We start from the raw sequence: 16,675 nt of genomic DNA on the forward strand, positions 1-16,675 counted from the left end.
CGTCGATAGTCGATAAGCGGCCCCGCTCCTATCAGCGTACACCGAAGCCGCAGGCACGTGTAAAGTCAGCTGTTCAGTGCTGCTGGCATCGTCGGCCACCTCCAGCACTATTCATATTCGACCACGTTGCTCTCTCCTCTTTCCTTCTTTTCTTTCTTCTCTTCTCTGGATTCTCCCTCAATCCCCCCCTTGGTCTCGTGAAAAGCCAAGTTGTATCATTCGTGCCCTGCCCTACAAACCAGATCATTCCATCCGGTTTTATCCCACCTTTTCGGAGCTCACCGATCTTTAGCTCTACGACTCAATTCCCACACGAAAATAAGCAATTTTTGCAGCGGGGAAGTTCTTTGCAAAGTCACAGAAGCCGTATTTCTACAAAGAAAATTGCATGAGAGATCTGGTTACTACTACTACTGCCCATCATGTCTTCCGAAAGCACGACCAGCGATGCCGTCCTCAAAGAGATCCTCGAAGGGCTCAAGGCTCTCCGCACGGAGAACTCTGTACTTGCAGCCTCGGTCGACAAGATCAATGGGCGTGTGAACATGCTGGCTGGCATCAAGCAAATCAAGGATGAAGCTGCAAGTGAGGCTGCCAATGGCACATTGACCAGCGACAAGGCCACTGAAGCCGAGTCTGGCAAAACCGTAGAAGCTGTGAGCCAGCAGTATGAGCAGCCCCCTTCAAGTGAAGAGGTCCAGCCCCGCCGTACAAGTGTTTCGAAGATCTCAAAGATCATCTTGACCTCGTACCCTGGCCAGGCTGGCGTTGATCCCTTGCCAATGGAATGGGGTGCCAAAGACCCTGCTGTGCGTGGTCCTGTTGTTGTGTCTAGACATCCAAACACCATTCGCAGGCGCAATGGTATGTATTCAATGTCTCTCGTCTAGGTTTAAGGTGCTTGCTAAAATAGTCCAACAGCCATTGGCGCCCACGGAGGCTCATACTCCATCTACAATGCCCTTGCTGTAGCCAGCAAGAACCTCGACATCACGCACAAGCCAGACTTTACAAACACTGAGCCAGCCGCTAAAATTGGTCCGTTCCCGCAATGGAGCGACAAGAAGAAGATTGTGGCTATGGACCCATATGGCCATCTCGCACCGTGGCTGTACAAAGATATTATGGACAAGGATGATGTGGAGATTAGACCCACCATTGCCATTACAAGAGCTCACATGAAGGTGCCCGAGCTCGAGGACAGTGTAAAGAAAGGCCGACTGGTACCAGATGGCAAGATCTGCGTCAACGAGACGGGCGAAATCGCAGTCACCAAGGTCGCTGTGGAGCCAGTATGGTATCTGCCTGGCGTGGCTGAGCGTTTCAACATTGGTAAGCCCTAGTCGCCAGCCTCACAATCCACATCAATTGCTTTCGAGCTAACCCCAAGTCCAACAGATGAGGGAACACTCCGCCGGACACTGTTCGAAGAGACAGGAGGCTCATACCCCGAGCTCATCACGCGCCACGACATCAAGCTCTTCCTGCCTCCCATTGGCGGTCTCACCGTCTACATCTTCGGTGACCCCGCAAAGATGTCCGACGCAAACTCGAAGCTTGCCCTACGCATCCACGACGAGTGCAACGGCAGTGACGTGTTTGGCTCCGACATCTGCACGTGCCGCCCTTACCTTACTTTTGGCATCGAGGAGGCGGTCAAAGAGGCACAGCGCGGCGGCAGCGGCGTAGTCATTTACTTCCGCAAGGAAGGTCGTGCCCTGGGTGAAGTGACAAAGTATCTCGTGTACAATGCCAGGAAGCGCGGCGAAGACCGTGCGAGCGAGTACTTCAAGCGTACGGAGAATATCGCTGGTGTCAAGGATATGCGCTTTCAGGCCCTCATGCCGGATATCCTGCACTGGCTGGGTATCACCAAGATTGACCGCATGCTGAGCATGTCAAACATGAAGCACGATGCTATTGTCGAGCAGGGCATCCCGATTCACGAGCGTGTGCCTATTCCCGATGAGATGATTCCTGCTGACAGTCGAGTGGAGATTGACGCTAAGATCCAAGCCGGATACTGTAAGTGCTTTTGTTGTTGTTGTCTTTGTCCTTGTCCTTGTCGCTGTTACTATTGTTGGTATTGTGATCGTTGTTATCGGTCATGTGCGCAAAGGAAGAGAAGAAAAAAAAGGGGGGGGATGACAGAGCATTTTTTTGCTGACGTGGATATTCGCAGTTACAACCGGGCATGTCATGTCCATGGATGAGCTGGCAAACGTCAAAGGTCGTGGATGGGAAGATATCGACGTGAGTACACCTCCTGCCATGCTTTTCTTAATCGTTTTGCTACAAGTCATCATCACACTAACTCCTTGTGCTAGCATTGAGTGACCAGGTCATGGGTCACATATGGCCAGCGCGGTGTGCCTATACCGTAAATGCAGGGTCATCTGAGGGGACCCGCATTGCACGCGATACATGTGTAAGTACATGCGGGCCATGAGCCTCGTTGTCAGTGAAACCTGAAACGTAGTGTCAAAAAAATGAAGACAAAAATAAAGATTCCAAAATACGTTTCACCGTGATGAATTTGTCATATGCGCGCTTGCCAAAGTGCATGTGTATGTACAATCCTTCGACCCAATGTAGTTGGCTCGCCTTTGCCTCTTGCATCTTGCCTCGTTGCGGACAAAATGGCTAGAACAAACCACGCAGAGGATCGCAGGCTACAATGCCCCCCCCCCTTCACATATGTACTCCAACAGGAAGTCCACGGAAACATCAAGCCCGGCACCTCGCCGTTTGAAGCGGGGAGAAGGGCAAGAAAGAGTGGAGGAGCAGCTGTAGCAACCGTGACAACAGCGAGTAGTATCGCTCCCTTCTCTCGCTCAGGCCCCCACTTACCTCCAACACCTCCACGACTAGCAGATATGTATGTATGTATCTACTTACATCGATCCCGCCAAGTTTCCAGTCATACACACATAAACAAGGGCTCGTTTAGAAAGAAAACACACAGACTTCGGCCAATTGGAAAGACGGGAAGAAGAGCAGGCAAGCGCTAGACGCGGCGAGGGGGTTTGACAAGAACCCCACCATCCCAAACATACCTGGTCCCCTTTTTTTTCGCCCTCGCGCGCCCTACCCGCACATGCCGCACGTGCTGCGCGAATGCAGAGGCTGTTTGGTCGCATGATGCGCTTCTTTTCAGTGTTGCATTGCTGGAGGTAGGTAAACTTGCAAGTTGAAAGGTTGGTAAGTAGGCGAGCATACACATAGACACATGCACACACTCCTCTCTCGTGGTGAGGAGAAGCGGGGTTTGATGTGCATACGTGTGTGTGCGTGCCCAGAAGCGAAAAAAGACGACGATAATATTTAGCGGCAAACCAGGGAGGGTTGTTAGTTTGTTGTTTGTTTGCATTTGCTAGTTTTTGTTGGAATGGTGGTGTACATGACCGACTGGCTTACTTTATGCGTTGGTTCAAGTTTGGGTGTTTCAGAGGTGGGGTTGGGAAGATTTGGGAAGAGATCACACGCCCATGGCCCTGCGATTTTTTTTTGCAGTGCTGTCAAAACGGAAGATGCGAAACCGACACCGGGAGCGGCCCGCTGGTCGGGCTTGTTGCTTCGTCACCGCCCCTTGTTATCGCTGGGTGTCTTGCTTATGTAGTGTGGGATATGTATGTGTGTGTGTGTGTGTGCGTCTGTGGTTGGCCTTTGCTATTTACCGCTCTTTTACGATGACTTCCGTTGGTTGTGGTTGATTTTTTTTTTCAACGCTTTTCTTTGCTTTGTGATTTGCAAAAAAAACCTACTTTGTTGGTACCCCCACTTGGTTTACTTTGGTTGATGCAGACTTGGTTCAAACTGAATAATGTCGGGAACTGTAGGTAGCAGTTGCTGGGAATAAACTTGCCGCTCACCCTCATGTGCTTGTAAGGATGAGGGCCCGATTGGGGTGGTGGGTTGCAATAGGTAATCGGAGAATGGGCAATGTGCCGTAGTGTGCATTCTCCATCCGTCAGACGGATTGTGGCGGCTATCTTGATAGGCTTTTCGGCAGCGTTGGTGGTAGGTTGCTGCAGTGATAGGCGCTTGTCTATTCGCTTGCTTCAACAAACACTTCCAAGGTCATGATTGCGACCGGTGTATATGCCAGCATCCGGATAGGATCGGCGGCGAGATCTGCCGTAGGAGCCTGTCTGGACTTGCGGAGAATTATCGCTGGTCAGAGGCATTGTAAGCTGAGGGTGTGGTGAGGACGTTGCTTTGGTGCGGGGCAACTTGACGCCAATGTGCTCAACAAAACACTTCAAACGACAACCTTCCTCTTTTTGCAGAGTATGGCCATGGGCAGCGAAAATCCGGGGAGCAAGCACTTTTTTAGGATGCGAGGTTGATCATTCCGGGCCGAGACAAGTTGATGGGATTCGCACTTGGTGATGAGGGTGCCAAAACGGATAAGTTAGTGCAAAACGGCCGCGGGTATGACGGCGTGGAGGGGTACCCGCTTCTCGGGACAATGATGCACGTCGGTGTGACTAACCCGGTTGCAGATTGAACGGACTGGGCAGCACGACATGATGCTAATAAATGCACTGGTGAGTTCGCATGTAAGCGGGCCGGGGTTCTTGGTGTGTTCAGATCCATTATGGGAAGTGGATTGATTGATTTTTGTCTTTGCAAACTCTATGTGTGCGTAAGTAGGTACGTGCAAGCGAAGAGGGAAGTTGAGTATGCAAGTGCAAGCAGTGGGGTGAGAGTGCTCCGAAACGTTGCTTAATGTGTGAGTGAGTGTGTGTGTGCCTCTTTGTCGTGTTAATTTTTTTTGTTGAATTGTTTTGCTACATGTGGTATGCTAGGCGCTCAGCTGAGGAAACGCATGTAATTGAATGGTAACGGGCAAATCAGGGCTTTGCCCGCTTGGAAATAGACATGGCAACACACATGGCAGGATATGGGCAACATGTGAAAGCAGCTGACGTGGATGTGGAGACACAGGGCGGAACAAATTGTTCCAGAACTTGAGGCACGGTCTCGCGAGAGGGAAGTTTCGTAGTATTCGCCCGGGTAAAGACACGACAGAGGCCAGACGATTGGGGGCTTGTGTGGTGCTGGGCAGGCGAGGCGGTACGTGGCTTGCACTCAATCGCCGTGCGGCAGCAGAGATGAGTATAGATGACAGAAGTGGAGCCAGGGGTATGTCATTTCGAGGCAACCGGTGTAGATGATGGAGGCAGATGATATGATTGTGATTCTGCATGCTGTTATGCTTGCTATTGTTGCCAAAGGGGCAGTTGGCCGGAAGCGCTTGGCAAGGCGACGTTCTCGACTGTCGACGGCCAGGGCGGATGCATGACACAGCGGGCCATGTCGTCACCAGCGCAAGTGCAAGCACAAGCAGCAGCGACAGCAAGAGTGCCGGGCGGAGATGAGTGAGGCTGATGCAGACGCTGTGCTGTACCTGTCTCAAAGTCGCACACGCCTCATGGTGGTCTGGGGGAGGCGATGGGCATGGGCATGGCGATGAGGGGGGCGCGTATAATGCCCTTGGGCGGTTCCTGATGGCCGGCAAGGAAGAGTAGCCGGTGTGCAGTTGGCCATGGGCCTGGTTTTGTCATGACTGCGCAGCAACAGTGACGGCGACGGCTGGTGTGCCGATGCCACGGCCCAAGGGCTGCTCGATGGCGCCGCTATGGCAGCGCGCCCGCAGTTCCGGCAGTGCAGAGGCTTTGGACTTGGACTTGGACGGTGACGGTGACGGAGCAGCAGAGGGTGCCAATCACCAGGCACCGGGCGAGCGACGGGCAGTGGGCAGTGGGCAGTGGGCAGTGGGCAGTGGGAAGAGAGTACTGCGTATGTGCGTGGGTGTCAGTGTCAGTCAGTCAGTCAGTACCAGTGGCAGACGGTGCCGTCAGTCAGCCGGGTGGTGTGCGCCGTGGCCAGCTCACACCTGCAGCGCAAATGGAGGTGAGACGGACGGGCGCTGTGTGGGCGGGCGAGTCAGGGCACGTCAGAGGCCGACAAGACACCACGTCCGTCCGCTTCCACGTCCCCTGGCACCCAGGCTAATTCTGACCGTCCACGTTTTCTGGCGGTGCCCACTTCTTCGACATGCACGCGCTAGCTCCAAACCGCCAGCGACGTCGAGTGGGGAGCTCCGGGCTGCTGATGCAGCTGGCGTCGACTAGGGTGCCTGGGCCGACCAGAGGCGTCACTATACATTCGGTACCACGGGGTGAAGCGCGTCTAGGCACTTCCGACCACATTATTATACTACCCGACCTGCTCGCATCACCGTCCGCCATTCTTCACCTCCAGTCTACTGCTCAATCAACATCTATACCAACACACACATACACACCAATCCAACCTCTACTATTACTACAACAACACATACACACCACCACCACCACCCCTCGCCATGTCTACCCACCCACGCTACTACTACTCGCTGCCCACCGAGGCGCCCCAACGCTCCCGATCGGGAAGCCGACGACCTCCTCTGACGCCATCAACCGTCTCTTCTCCTTGTCTTACTACTCTGGTTCCCACCACCTCTCGCCGCGATTCTGCTACTTCGGGAAGCCCAATCAAGGCCTCCATTCTCCTCGCAAAGGTTGCCTCTTCGCCCACCACCCCCCGAGGCGAGACTCCTCCAGGAAGTCCAATGCTCTCGCCAAGATCCAGGCTCAACTCGGAACCATCCTACCCTTCCGACAGGCCTGCCATGTCACGGACCGAGAGTGATCGCTACGTCAGGCAGTACAGACAGCAGGGTAAGCATACCTCACCAATGCCTCTCTCTCTCTCTCTCTTCCACAACATGACACTGACATTGCTTCTAGATGGCTACATCAGCTTCCCAGACTTTGAGAAGTTCTGCCAGACTGAAAGCCCATATGCCCAGCAAGAACAGCAGACCGACGTCAAGGCTTGAACGTACGGCCCGCTGAGGTCTAGGATGCCATGTCACGAAGACTCCCTTCGACATGCACCAAGACCTCCCAAATCCCATTACCACCCAATTCACCAGGTCAACCCCCACTTCTCTTCCCAGGAGCAGCGCACCTTGCCTGCATCCGAGGCTACAGAGCGTCAGCAATGTACAGCCTATTGAGCGATCGGACCCAGCCCCGTGCTGAGGCCGCGCTGGAGCCACTACGCTCACCTTCACGATGATTTGTGCGCAGGCAGGTCAAGTCAGACTGTCAGCCTTGTGCGACGTGGAGGTGCGTGGCGGCACGTTACGTGGGGTGGAAGGAAGCGGCCTGTCCAGGTGTCTGATGACTACACGCACAGCCACCGGGCTGTTGCTTTTGGTCATATCACCGCAGTGCACGTGTTCGAGTCGGTACGATGCTAAAGGAGGCGCATGAGCACAGCTCCCTTAGGTTGAGGGGCCAGGCACGTGAGGCGTTTTCCAGCCCGTACCAAGCCCACTCCCATATTAGAAGTATACTAGATGTAATAACATGACAATACCAACGCATTATCCCATTACCGACCTTTTCACATGTTGTTCCGTGAGTGAAGTTGTGCTGGTGATTCCATCGCCCCCCCCCCCGCCCTCGCCACATGCTGAGGCCTGGACTGGCTCCTCCGCTCCTCCACTGCACACGCGCATCGCACCTTATCAGAGGACAAATGGGCTGCACGCCACGGATGTTCAACACCTATGTTACTCATGCCTCAGTGATGAGATCAATTCGTGCATGTCCAGCCTATAGATAGCAAAACGTCGCGCAGCACCTAAACCCTCCAGAACAAATACAAAAGCGACAAGATGCTGGCTTCTTCCGCCTACCAGAACTTGCTCCATAGCTCCCATACATTAATCCGCCAGGTCGCTGTCCAGCCAGGCGCTTTGCATTGCAATCAGAGTGGTGCATCTGCGGATCGCCGTGGCCTTGTGTGGTCTTGGCGCACGTGATGCGCTACTGGTCTCGCTTAGATTTTCAACACCACATTGGCGTTGGATTCTCGCTCTTCGACATCGACGACGACAACCCACCACATCTCGACGCCCGACAACAAGACTCGCAATCATGGCTGTCGGCAAGAACAAGCGTCTTTCAAAGGGAAAGAAGGGTCTCAAGAAGAAGACCGACACCTTCGCTAAGAAGGACTGGTACAACATCAAGGCCCCAGGAACTTTCGCGGTCCGAGAGTAAGACTTCCCGCTGCCACACACACGGGGATTCAATGCTTACTCTACGTTCTTCGCAGTGTTGGAAAGACCCTCGTCAACCGTACCACCGGTCTCAAGAACGCAAACGACGCTCTCAAGGGCCGGATATTCGAGGTCTCGCTCGCCGATCTCCAGAAGGATGAGGACCACGCCTTCCGCAAGGTCAAGCTTCGCGTCGACGAGGTCCAGGGCAAGAACTGCCTGACCAACTTCCACGGCCTCGACTTCACCTCCGACAAGCTCCGCTCCCTCGTCCGCAAGTGGCAATCTCTCATCGAGGCCAACGTCGTTGTCAAGACCACCGATGACTACCTCATCCGCCTCTTCTGCATTGCCTTCACCAAGCGACGACCAAACCAGGTCAAGAAGACCACATACGCTCAATCGTCGCAGATCAGGGCTATCCGCAAGAAGATGATGGAGATCATGACCCGCGACGCCAGCGCATGCACCCTCGCTCAGCTCACCCAGAAGCTCATCCCCGAGGTCATTGGTCGCGAGATTGAGAAGGCCACCCAGGGCATCTACCCCCTCCAGAACGTACGTGTTTGCTAAGACTGCCACATGCTATGGCAAAAAGAAAAATAAAAACGCTAACACAAGATACAGGTCCACGTCCGAAAGGTCAAGCTCCTCAAGGCACCCAAGTTCGACCTTGGTGCTCTCCTTGGTCTCCACGGCGAGTCGAGCCAGGACGACTCTGGCCAGAAGGTTGAGCGTGAGTTCAAGGAGACTGTCCTTGATCAGGTTTAAGGGTATCAATGGATAGCCAAGGGGTTCTGGGTCTTTTCAACTTTCTGCGGCATGATATCGGCATTCCAAAGGTGTTTGTGTTTACAAATAAAAGATAAACATGACCCTTCATGCGAGTCCGCGGCAGTGATGGCGTGCATGGGGTACGATCCGCATCTGGTGTTATCAGTTCGTGCGGGAAAAGTATCATGGAAATGACATTGACGAGTTCCAATTTCATGCACCTTTAGTGCACTAGTCATCCTGTCGCATTTGTGCTGTGAACGCATGTATGGCTTTTCTAGGCCTTGAATCGAATGCCATGTGTGGTCTGTGTCGACAGCACTGACCAGTGCACCCTGAATATGCAAATAGTCGCACAATCAATGAAGCGCAGTACAAAAATTATTCATCTTCTGATAATGAACAAAGTGCAGTAGCTGATTATGCTTTTGCGATTCATGTGTGAATGCTATCTAGCGGTCAGCCAAAAAAAATATCAATTGTAACCGACGCCTTCGATGCATGGACATGACATGACAACTGATTCCTGCAACTGCCACAATTACTACCACACTTGCGCCATGATGCCACCAGCAAAAAAGCTGCCTTCCGCCAGAATTGAACTGACGACCTCGTCATTACTAGTGACGCGCTCTACCACTGAGCTAGGAAGGCTGATACCGAAGCTGTAATGCTTCTCGATGGGGAATTGACATTTGGGAATACTTATAAAGTTTATGTTACGCGGCTCAGGGTTCCCGCCGTTCAGCTCGTGTACCTACAAGTCATGCGTGAAGACGACTATCCTCGGGAGAATATCCTTACTGAGGCCATCTCCTGACCGCCTCCAGCCCACCACGTGACACGTATCCACACACACACAGAGACACACACACACGCCCCGAAGCTCCGGATTACACAAGCTTAATCTAGATCTTTCACAACCACCTCTTGCATGCATATCACCAGGTACCTGTATCCCAGTCTCTACCCTATCACCTCTCCCCAATTCTTCGTAGTAACAGCTGAAAACAAAAAAAATCAATAAACACCCCTCATTCCCTATCCGAAACCCCCCATCGTCATCAGCCCATATACCGTGATGCGTCTTTTTTTCTCACTCTTTCCCTCTCTTACCCATTCTCATCCGTTGGCATCCCGACCTTACCTCATAAACGTAGTAGTAGTATAACACGTACACAGCCGTTACGGCACCTGACCAACGCCTTCCCCCCCCGGCCACCTCCGACTTGTCCCCTCTCGCTAATACTAACAAAAGAGTAAATAAAGTAAATAAGCCTAATGCCAACCCTCCCCATATGTCCCCCTCCCCCCCCCCCCCGAAAGGGGAAAAAAAGACGATCCGCAGCTTCTAGACTCTCTGGAACGCGGCGCAAAAAAAAGAGGCCGTGTGTTGCGCGAGCGAGGTGCGCAAGAGAGGAAAAAAAACACTCCGATCGTTGCCCGTTCTCCATAGGTGGGGATGGATCGATGGGCGGGGCGCTCACGCGCGCGCGCATACGCAACGCTTTGGGAGGGAGGGAAGAGGAGGAGGGACGCGCTTGGTTTCTCACCGGCGCGTCTAAGCGTCGCTACTATGTTCCCGTTTTTTTTTCATGTTGTCGAGTTACTTTTACACGCATCGCAGCCTCCACACCCCTACCCCATGTCCGGGGGGGTTTTTTTTATGCTGGGCGCCTTTTTTTGGTTGTTTCGCGGGGAAACGGGAATGGGGGGCAGGGAGGTGCTGGACTTGAGTATGGGCAGATTGTGCGCGCGCGCGCGTGTGTGTTTGATTTGCGGAGAGAGAACGAGACAGGGAGAGAGATATGGGGAGATACTTGGACATGGTTCGGATGTGTAACTTGGTCGTTGTTGTTGCAGGGGTATTGCTTGTTTTGGGGGGAGGTTTCTCGTTCTTTTTTGCACAGCCCGACGTCCGGTAATGGAGTAATGTGGAGGTCATGGTTTGATGGTGGAATGCCGTGGTTGCCTTCTAGTGTCGATCGGCAAATGGGCGGGTTTTTTCTTGTAAGGAAAAGAGGTATGCATCCACACCCCCCTCCACAAACATACACCCCTGCCCTACACCCGCTTTCCCTTGTTGGTTTTCACCGCTACTTTGGTTGGGTGATGTGCGGCCGACGTCAGCGGCCGAGTTGTACATGTGCATTTCATGTACAATGTACGTATGTGTATATGTACATTGATGGAGCCATATGGTTTGTAAGTACTACCCCCTTGTTTTTAAGGTGGAATCATCGTGATGCCAGAGACACTCTACAGGGAGGTAGATAGGGTTGCGGATCGAGATTGAGGTTTGGGCATCGTGGCTTTCTTCGTGTGGACGCACCTCGGGCACTTGGGGAAACGGGTACGAGTGCCTAGGTTACAGGACTATTGTGATGTGGCAGATACACACCCGGCTACAGGTACGGTCGCTGATTTGGCCCAAGGTTCGATAGCAAAAGATAGTTTATTGATTTTCTCGTCTTGATTCGTGTCGTGGAGATTTTCTTTGGGGGTTACGAGTTCAATGACATTGGCATCGTCGATGGTGATCACGGAACTTGACATGCTCCAATGCTTGTGTGCCTAGACGTGTGTATGGCGTATCTCTGGATCGCGGTCCGACCGTCAGCATTCGCTATCTAGAAAATCACCAATATGCATGCGTTTGTTGACACACGGTGACACCTGCTACACTTGAAACTCGTACTATTCGCGTAATTGTATACAAGGTATCTCCTAGTCCGGCAACGGGCGATAGCCCGCTTCGCTCAAGTCTCAGAATGGTTCGCTAGCCAATGCGCCCAACAATCTTACTTGTAGGTAAACCTTCCCTCCTACGGATCCTTACCCTGACATCAGCCTTCGGAACCTTGATGCTTGCTCCATCAACGGCCGTCGGAAGCGCCCATTTTGCGTCCTTTCTCTTTGCATTTTCCCTCGCTTTGTTGGCTTCATCTCTTGCCGCCTTTTCCTCTCCGGAAAGCGCGGCTGCGCCAATTGATGCTTCATTCCCTGCTTCTTGGATTTGGTCAAAGAAGCTCTTCTTTGGCGCCGGAGCAATCTTCCATAGCTGCATGATACCAGCGACCAACGGGATGAGAAGTGCAGTCTTGTACGATTCCGACAGGTTATTCGGAGCAACAATAGAACATGAAACCAGGGCATTGAGGAAGCGGTCCGACTTATAGTTTTGTGGATCGGGGTGTGATGCCGACGATGAATTGATCATAGATTGAGAAAGGCCGATGTCAACAAACGCCCCCGCTTCTAACTCCCATTCCTCTTCTATGCCTGTCCGTACAGAATCCTCTTCTTTCAGCGTAATGGTCTGTTTGATCTTGTACGCACTGACAGAGCAGCTGTACAGACGGCGAGCCTCGTTGATACACGAGCGAAGATAAGGTGAAAAGGCTGTAGTGAGGACCTGAGTGGCTGATCCAAAGCGTATCTCTGGCGGTGCCGGGAATGCGGGATGAATTGATGGCGGTTGGAAAGCCTGGGCCCAAGTTCTAGTCTCTTTCTTGATCCTCTCGAGTGGCAGGCTTTCCAAATTCTTCGGCTCTTGCACTTTCGACGACGAGTAAACATGGAGTAGCGTCCAGAAAACAAGCGGTACGACTTCTGAGACTATATCATGTACAATGTGGAGAGCGATCGAGGCTCGAAGTTCCATTGGAAGGTCATGCTTGGAGAATACTTGATTGAGTTTCATTAGAGGTGTTACTGTATCAGCATCTGTATCTTCCTCGCCGCTCACACTCTCATCATCAGCCGGCACCCGCTTTACTGGTGGGTTGGTTAGGTCCTCAAAGTAACTTGCAAAATTTTGTATCAACCTCTTTTGGGCCAAAGCTGATCCTGGTAGGCCTTGAATAGGCGAAAGTCGTGGTAAACCGAGAGCGAGTGCCCAAAAGCGTTCATTGAGAGCAGCCAAGTCCGTAGGAAGTAGTTGATAGGATTCAGTGAAACGAGTTCCAACAATCGGCGGCAGAATGGCGTTGCAACAAAACTCATTGACAAGCGCGAACAGATTGCACTCGACCTCTGATGTACCATCCGTGAGTTCCATGTTCGAGACGCGTTCCCATTGCATCTGGTCGACAATACTTGAATTGAAAGTGGCGAGATCCGGAAGGGATTCGGATATGAGACTCAGTGACGTTTTGATAAGATTTTCCTTACTCGGTCCTCCGTACAGTTCGGTTTCGACAATTTGATTGATTTCCGGTAATATCTCAAGATAGTGGCTTTCCATTACTGAAGGTAGCTTGAATGCGTTGCGAAGAATGGCGGTTAGGTTGTTGTCCGGGGTTTCCAGGTTCTGCCAATTCTTGTAGATTTGAGCGAGTAAAGTTTCTGAAAGAAGGACGTTATGTTGGGTTCCTGCGGCCTTGTACGCAATCACATTGACGGTAGATGATTCTCTGCAAATGGTTAAGTACATATACTATAGTCGAAGAAATATTCGCGCTTACCTCACGCTCTTTAACCACTCCTCGCCACTAAGCGCGATACTCCAGAGGTTTCTGAACCCTGGGATCCAGTATGGCAGCGATTGTATCCGTCTCTTCCCATCTTTGGTCTTGACTTCGTTACCTGTGGCCGAAAAGAATCTGGTAGGCAAAAGGAAAAGGACTGCCGAAATAGCGAACTGAGGTAGAAGATCGAACCAGGAAAAGTCTTCAGGTATGAGATTCTCGAGTGTTTGTAGCAAGCCAAAGTACCATGCAATAGCCAGTGCGATCGGACTGAAGAGCGTGATATAGCATGCTGGCAGAAACAATGCTCTTATTATGCCGTTGGAGGCATGCACTGCCAGAAACAACGTCTTGAGAGAACCCATTCTGGCGGTGACGAAGCGGCAGTGTACAGTGTGATTTTCGGTGAAGAGAGCCAGGAAGAGGAAAATGCCCAGCTCCGTTATGCGCCGTGATGAGGATCAGCTGTTGTGGGTGTCGTGATTGTCGCTGGGTAAAGCGGAATGACGGTGAAAAGCTCAGCCTCAAGCCATGAGGCTCTTTTTGCTTCGGCGATTATACACGTCTTTCTAAGCTGGAAATGGGTAATTTAGAGGACACCAGGTGTTTATGCAGGTACATAGCAGGGTGTGATTGATGCGGCTGAGGGTAATGGTTTGTCGGCCACGGTTACATTTGAGGCACGGGATCCTTGTTCAGCTCGCTTACTAGTACAAGTGAGAAAGCTAATCATAGAACCCCTCGGTCTTATCAACATATCTGCAAGACTGACTCTGTAATCAGAACATCGTGTGAGGAACGCACCTCTTAAATTGTACGTACCTCCGTGACGCTAAAAAAAATTCAAAGTGGCAGTGTTGGTGGATTACGCCCTTTGCAAAAGATAGGCTAATGTTACCGCTATGGGGGCTTGACGCCAACTGCGCCCTTTACACCTGCACGTTTGCTAATTCCGCTATTGTAGTCATTTCGAAATTTTCAAGACGCTGATTAACAATCAGCGGAATAATAGTGGGGGAAGAAGGTATATCAAAACACAGCATTGCGATTTCAATGCTCGATTATTAACATTCAGCACAGCAAAACGACAAGCTTATGATAAATTTGCCAACATACAAGATAAACGCCATTCCCAATTGACAGATCAAAAAATATCCAAGATGGCCTCCACAACAGTCCCCAGACACCTCAACTTCATAACCGGCAACAAGAACAAGCTCGCCGAAGTCCAAGCCATCCTCTCAGGTGTCATTGAGCTGCGAAACCAGAATGTCGACTTAGTCGAAATCCAAGGCACAGTCGAAGAAGTGACCAGAGATAAGGCACGACGAGCCGCTGAAGCCGTAAGTTCTCCCATCACTACACGCAATTTGATTTGGAGATTCACAGCAAATATGGGAGCGGTGCACAAATAAGAGCAGGAAACAAGAGAAACACATCTCACTCCAGCCCATCTCAACCTCTTTTTTTCTTCTTCTTCTTCTTCTTCTTCTTCTGCTGCTGCTTCTCAAAGAACTAACACCCCCCATCCAGGTAAAAGGCCCCGTTCTAGTCGAAGACACCTGCCTCTGCTTCCCCGCTATGAACGACCTTCCCGGCCCCTACATGTGCGTCTCCCTCTCTCTTCCTAAACCCCCCTTCCCAAACTTTTTCTTACCCTACAATTACAGCAAATGGTTCATGCTCTCCCTCGGCCCCCTAAACCTGCACAAACTCCTCGCAGGCTTCGACGACAAATCCGCCCAGGCAGTCTGCACATTCGGATACTGCGAGGGACCGGGCCACGAAGCAATTTTGTTCCAGGGGAGAACGGATGGAAAGTTGGTTGAGAGTCGAGGATCTACTGTTTTCGGTACGTTTTTTTATTATTTTTCCCCTTTACTCTTGCTCTTAGTGGGTTTGCTAACAGGTGGGATATAGGCTGGGACTCGTGCTTCGAGTACGAAGGCCAAACGTATGCGGAAATGGACAAGAGCGAGAAGAACAAGATTAGCCACAGGGGAAAGGCACTGGAGAAATTGAAGGAGTGGTTGGCGAGTAAGACCGAGTCCGCTTGAGCTGTATACACCCACTAGCAGGAGCAAGCACCCACCTACACCTCCAATACCCCAGAAATAGAGAAACACGAAGAAGGAAAAAAAAGAATCTCATAATCGTTACAATGGTATCATACACCTTCCCCGTTATTTTCCCTTCCCCTTCCCCTCCCCTCCCCCCAAACTTTCATTTTTTCTTTCTCCCCCAGTCTTCACTCTTTCTCCTCCTCCCCTTCCTTAACATTATCCCTCCTCCACTGCTCCACCCACCCCTCACACCTCTCCAAATTCGCCTCGACATCCCCCGCCCGCTCACTCCTCAACTCCACCACAATCTCCTCCCGATACGCCTCGCGCGCCTCCTCGAGCAAAACCTGCATAATCTCACTATCCATATTCTCCTCCAGCTTCTTCCCCGTATACCCCCGCGCGGCAAGGCGGTCGTACAGGATAGACGAGTCGCATCGGAGCACGACGACGAGATCGATCCAGCGTTCGGGAAAGAGGTCGCAGGCGTGCCAGTCGAGGATGTAGCCGCCGGTGCTGTGCAAAGGGAGGGATTCGAGGTAGTCGAGCAGCTGATTTTGGCAAAGGGGGCGTGGTTAGCAACAATACGTCTTTTGCTGGGAGATGTGGAAAACAAAGTGGAGGGTTTAGGGGAAGGGAAGGACGTACCTTGTCCTCATCTACAATCCAGCTCCCCGTCTCCTCATCCTTGCCCTCGTGGAACCCCTCATCCTTGACAATCTGATTCACAGATAAATGCTTCAATCCCGTTGCTTGCGCTAGTTGCTCTGCGTGCGTCGTCTTGCCTACGCCCGGTGTACCCGTTATTACAATGTTGGGGTTTGTGCGCCCCATTTGGTCTGCTTTCCTTCTTTTATTCCTGGTTCGACGTGTTGCGGGTTCAAGAGTTGCACACCCTGAATGCTCTTTACTGTATGCGCCCTGTAGCGAAGACCGATGCCCCGAATTTCTTTGGGGGGGTTTCTTTTCGCCAATGATTTCCGTAGGGCGAACAATGCAAAGGAATACACCGAGTTACGAAATCTCAGTATATGGCGGTCGCGTTGTAAAGAAAGAAAGAAAAAAAGTTGGCTGGTATCACTGTACCAACGGGGCGTCCCAGAATTATTTTTCCCAAGAACTTTCCTTACCCCCCATTTCCCGAACTTCACCCGGTAAGCACTTCCCCCCACCGCGCCGCTAACTTGTTACCCCGCGCTACGTACTCAATACCGCACACAATAACGGTCCCAAAAGAATGAGTAAGG

The 16,675-nt window shown here is 51.8% G+C and overlaps 6 protein-coding genes across 6 annotated transcripts; 4 read left to right on the forward strand and 2 right to left on the reverse strand.

Moving 5' to 3' along the window:
• Positions 1 to 422: 422 nt before the first annotated feature.
• Positions 423 to 2,333, forward strand: COCMIDRAFT_24843 (uncharacterized protein; the record flags this gene model as incomplete). Its single annotated transcript, XM_007688048.1, has 5 exons — positions 423 to 864; positions 922 to 1,332; positions 1,399 to 2,025; positions 2,183 to 2,253; positions 2,328 to 2,333. The coding sequence occupies 5 exons, from the start codon at positions 423 to 425 to the stop codon at positions 2,331 to 2,333; spliced, it is 1,557 nt and encodes a 518-aa protein (XP_007686238.1).
• Positions 2,334 to 6,373: 4,040 nt separating this feature from the next.
• COCMIDRAFT_90763 (uncharacterized protein) lies at positions 6,374 to 6,889 on the forward strand (the record flags this gene model as incomplete). Its single annotated transcript, XM_007688083.1, has 2 exons — positions 6,374 to 6,728; positions 6,798 to 6,889. The coding sequence occupies 2 exons, from the start codon at positions 6,374 to 6,376 to the stop codon at positions 6,887 to 6,889; spliced, it is 447 nt and encodes a 148-aa protein (XP_007686273.1).
• Positions 6,890 to 7,997: 1,108 nt separating this feature from the next.
• Positions 7,998 to 8,893, forward strand: COCMIDRAFT_90741 (uncharacterized protein; the record flags this gene model as incomplete). The annotated part of the gene is made up of 3 exons (XM_007688084.1): positions 7,998 to 8,119; positions 8,179 to 8,680; positions 8,750 to 8,893. The coding sequence occupies 3 exons, from the start codon at positions 7,998 to 8,000 to the stop codon at positions 8,891 to 8,893; spliced, it is 768 nt and encodes a 255-aa protein (XP_007686274.1).
• A 2,782-nt stretch (positions 8,894 to 11,675) lies between these two features.
• Positions 11,676 to 13,730, reverse strand: COCMIDRAFT_3786 (uncharacterized protein; the record flags this gene model as incomplete). The annotated part of the gene is made up of 2 exons (XM_007688032.1): positions 11,676 to 13,311; positions 13,363 to 13,730. The coding sequence occupies 2 exons, from the start codon at positions 13,728 to 13,730 to the stop codon at positions 11,676 to 11,678; spliced, it is 2,004 nt and encodes a 667-aa protein (XP_007686222.1).
• Positions 13,731 to 14,525: 795 nt separating this feature from the next.
• On the forward strand, positions 14,526 to 15,422 carry COCMIDRAFT_24847 (uncharacterized protein; the record flags this gene model as incomplete). The annotated part of the gene is made up of 4 exons (XM_007688049.1): positions 14,526 to 14,708; positions 14,899 to 14,972; positions 15,036 to 15,217; positions 15,286 to 15,422. 4 exons carry the CDS (start codon positions 14,526 to 14,528, stop codon positions 15,420 to 15,422), a joined length of 576 nt encoding a protein of 191 aa, XP_007686239.1.
• A 191-nt stretch (positions 15,423 to 15,613) lies between these two features.
• On the reverse strand, positions 15,614 to 16,262 carry COCMIDRAFT_3788 (uncharacterized protein; the record flags this gene model as incomplete). Its single annotated transcript, XM_007688033.1, has 2 exons — positions 15,614 to 15,979; positions 16,077 to 16,262. The coding sequence occupies 2 exons, from the start codon at positions 16,260 to 16,262 to the stop codon at positions 15,614 to 15,616; spliced, it is 552 nt and encodes a 183-aa protein (XP_007686223.1).
• Between the last annotated feature and the right edge of the window lie 413 nt (positions 16,263 to 16,675).

The sequence above is a fragment of the Bipolaris oryzae genome (assembly GCF_000523455.1).
Source record: "Bipolaris oryzae ATCC 44560 unplaced genomic scaffold scaffold_37, whole genome shotgun sequence".
Lineage (NCBI taxonomy): Eukaryota > Fungi > Ascomycota > Dothideomycetes > Pleosporales > Pleosporaceae > Bipolaris > Bipolaris oryzae.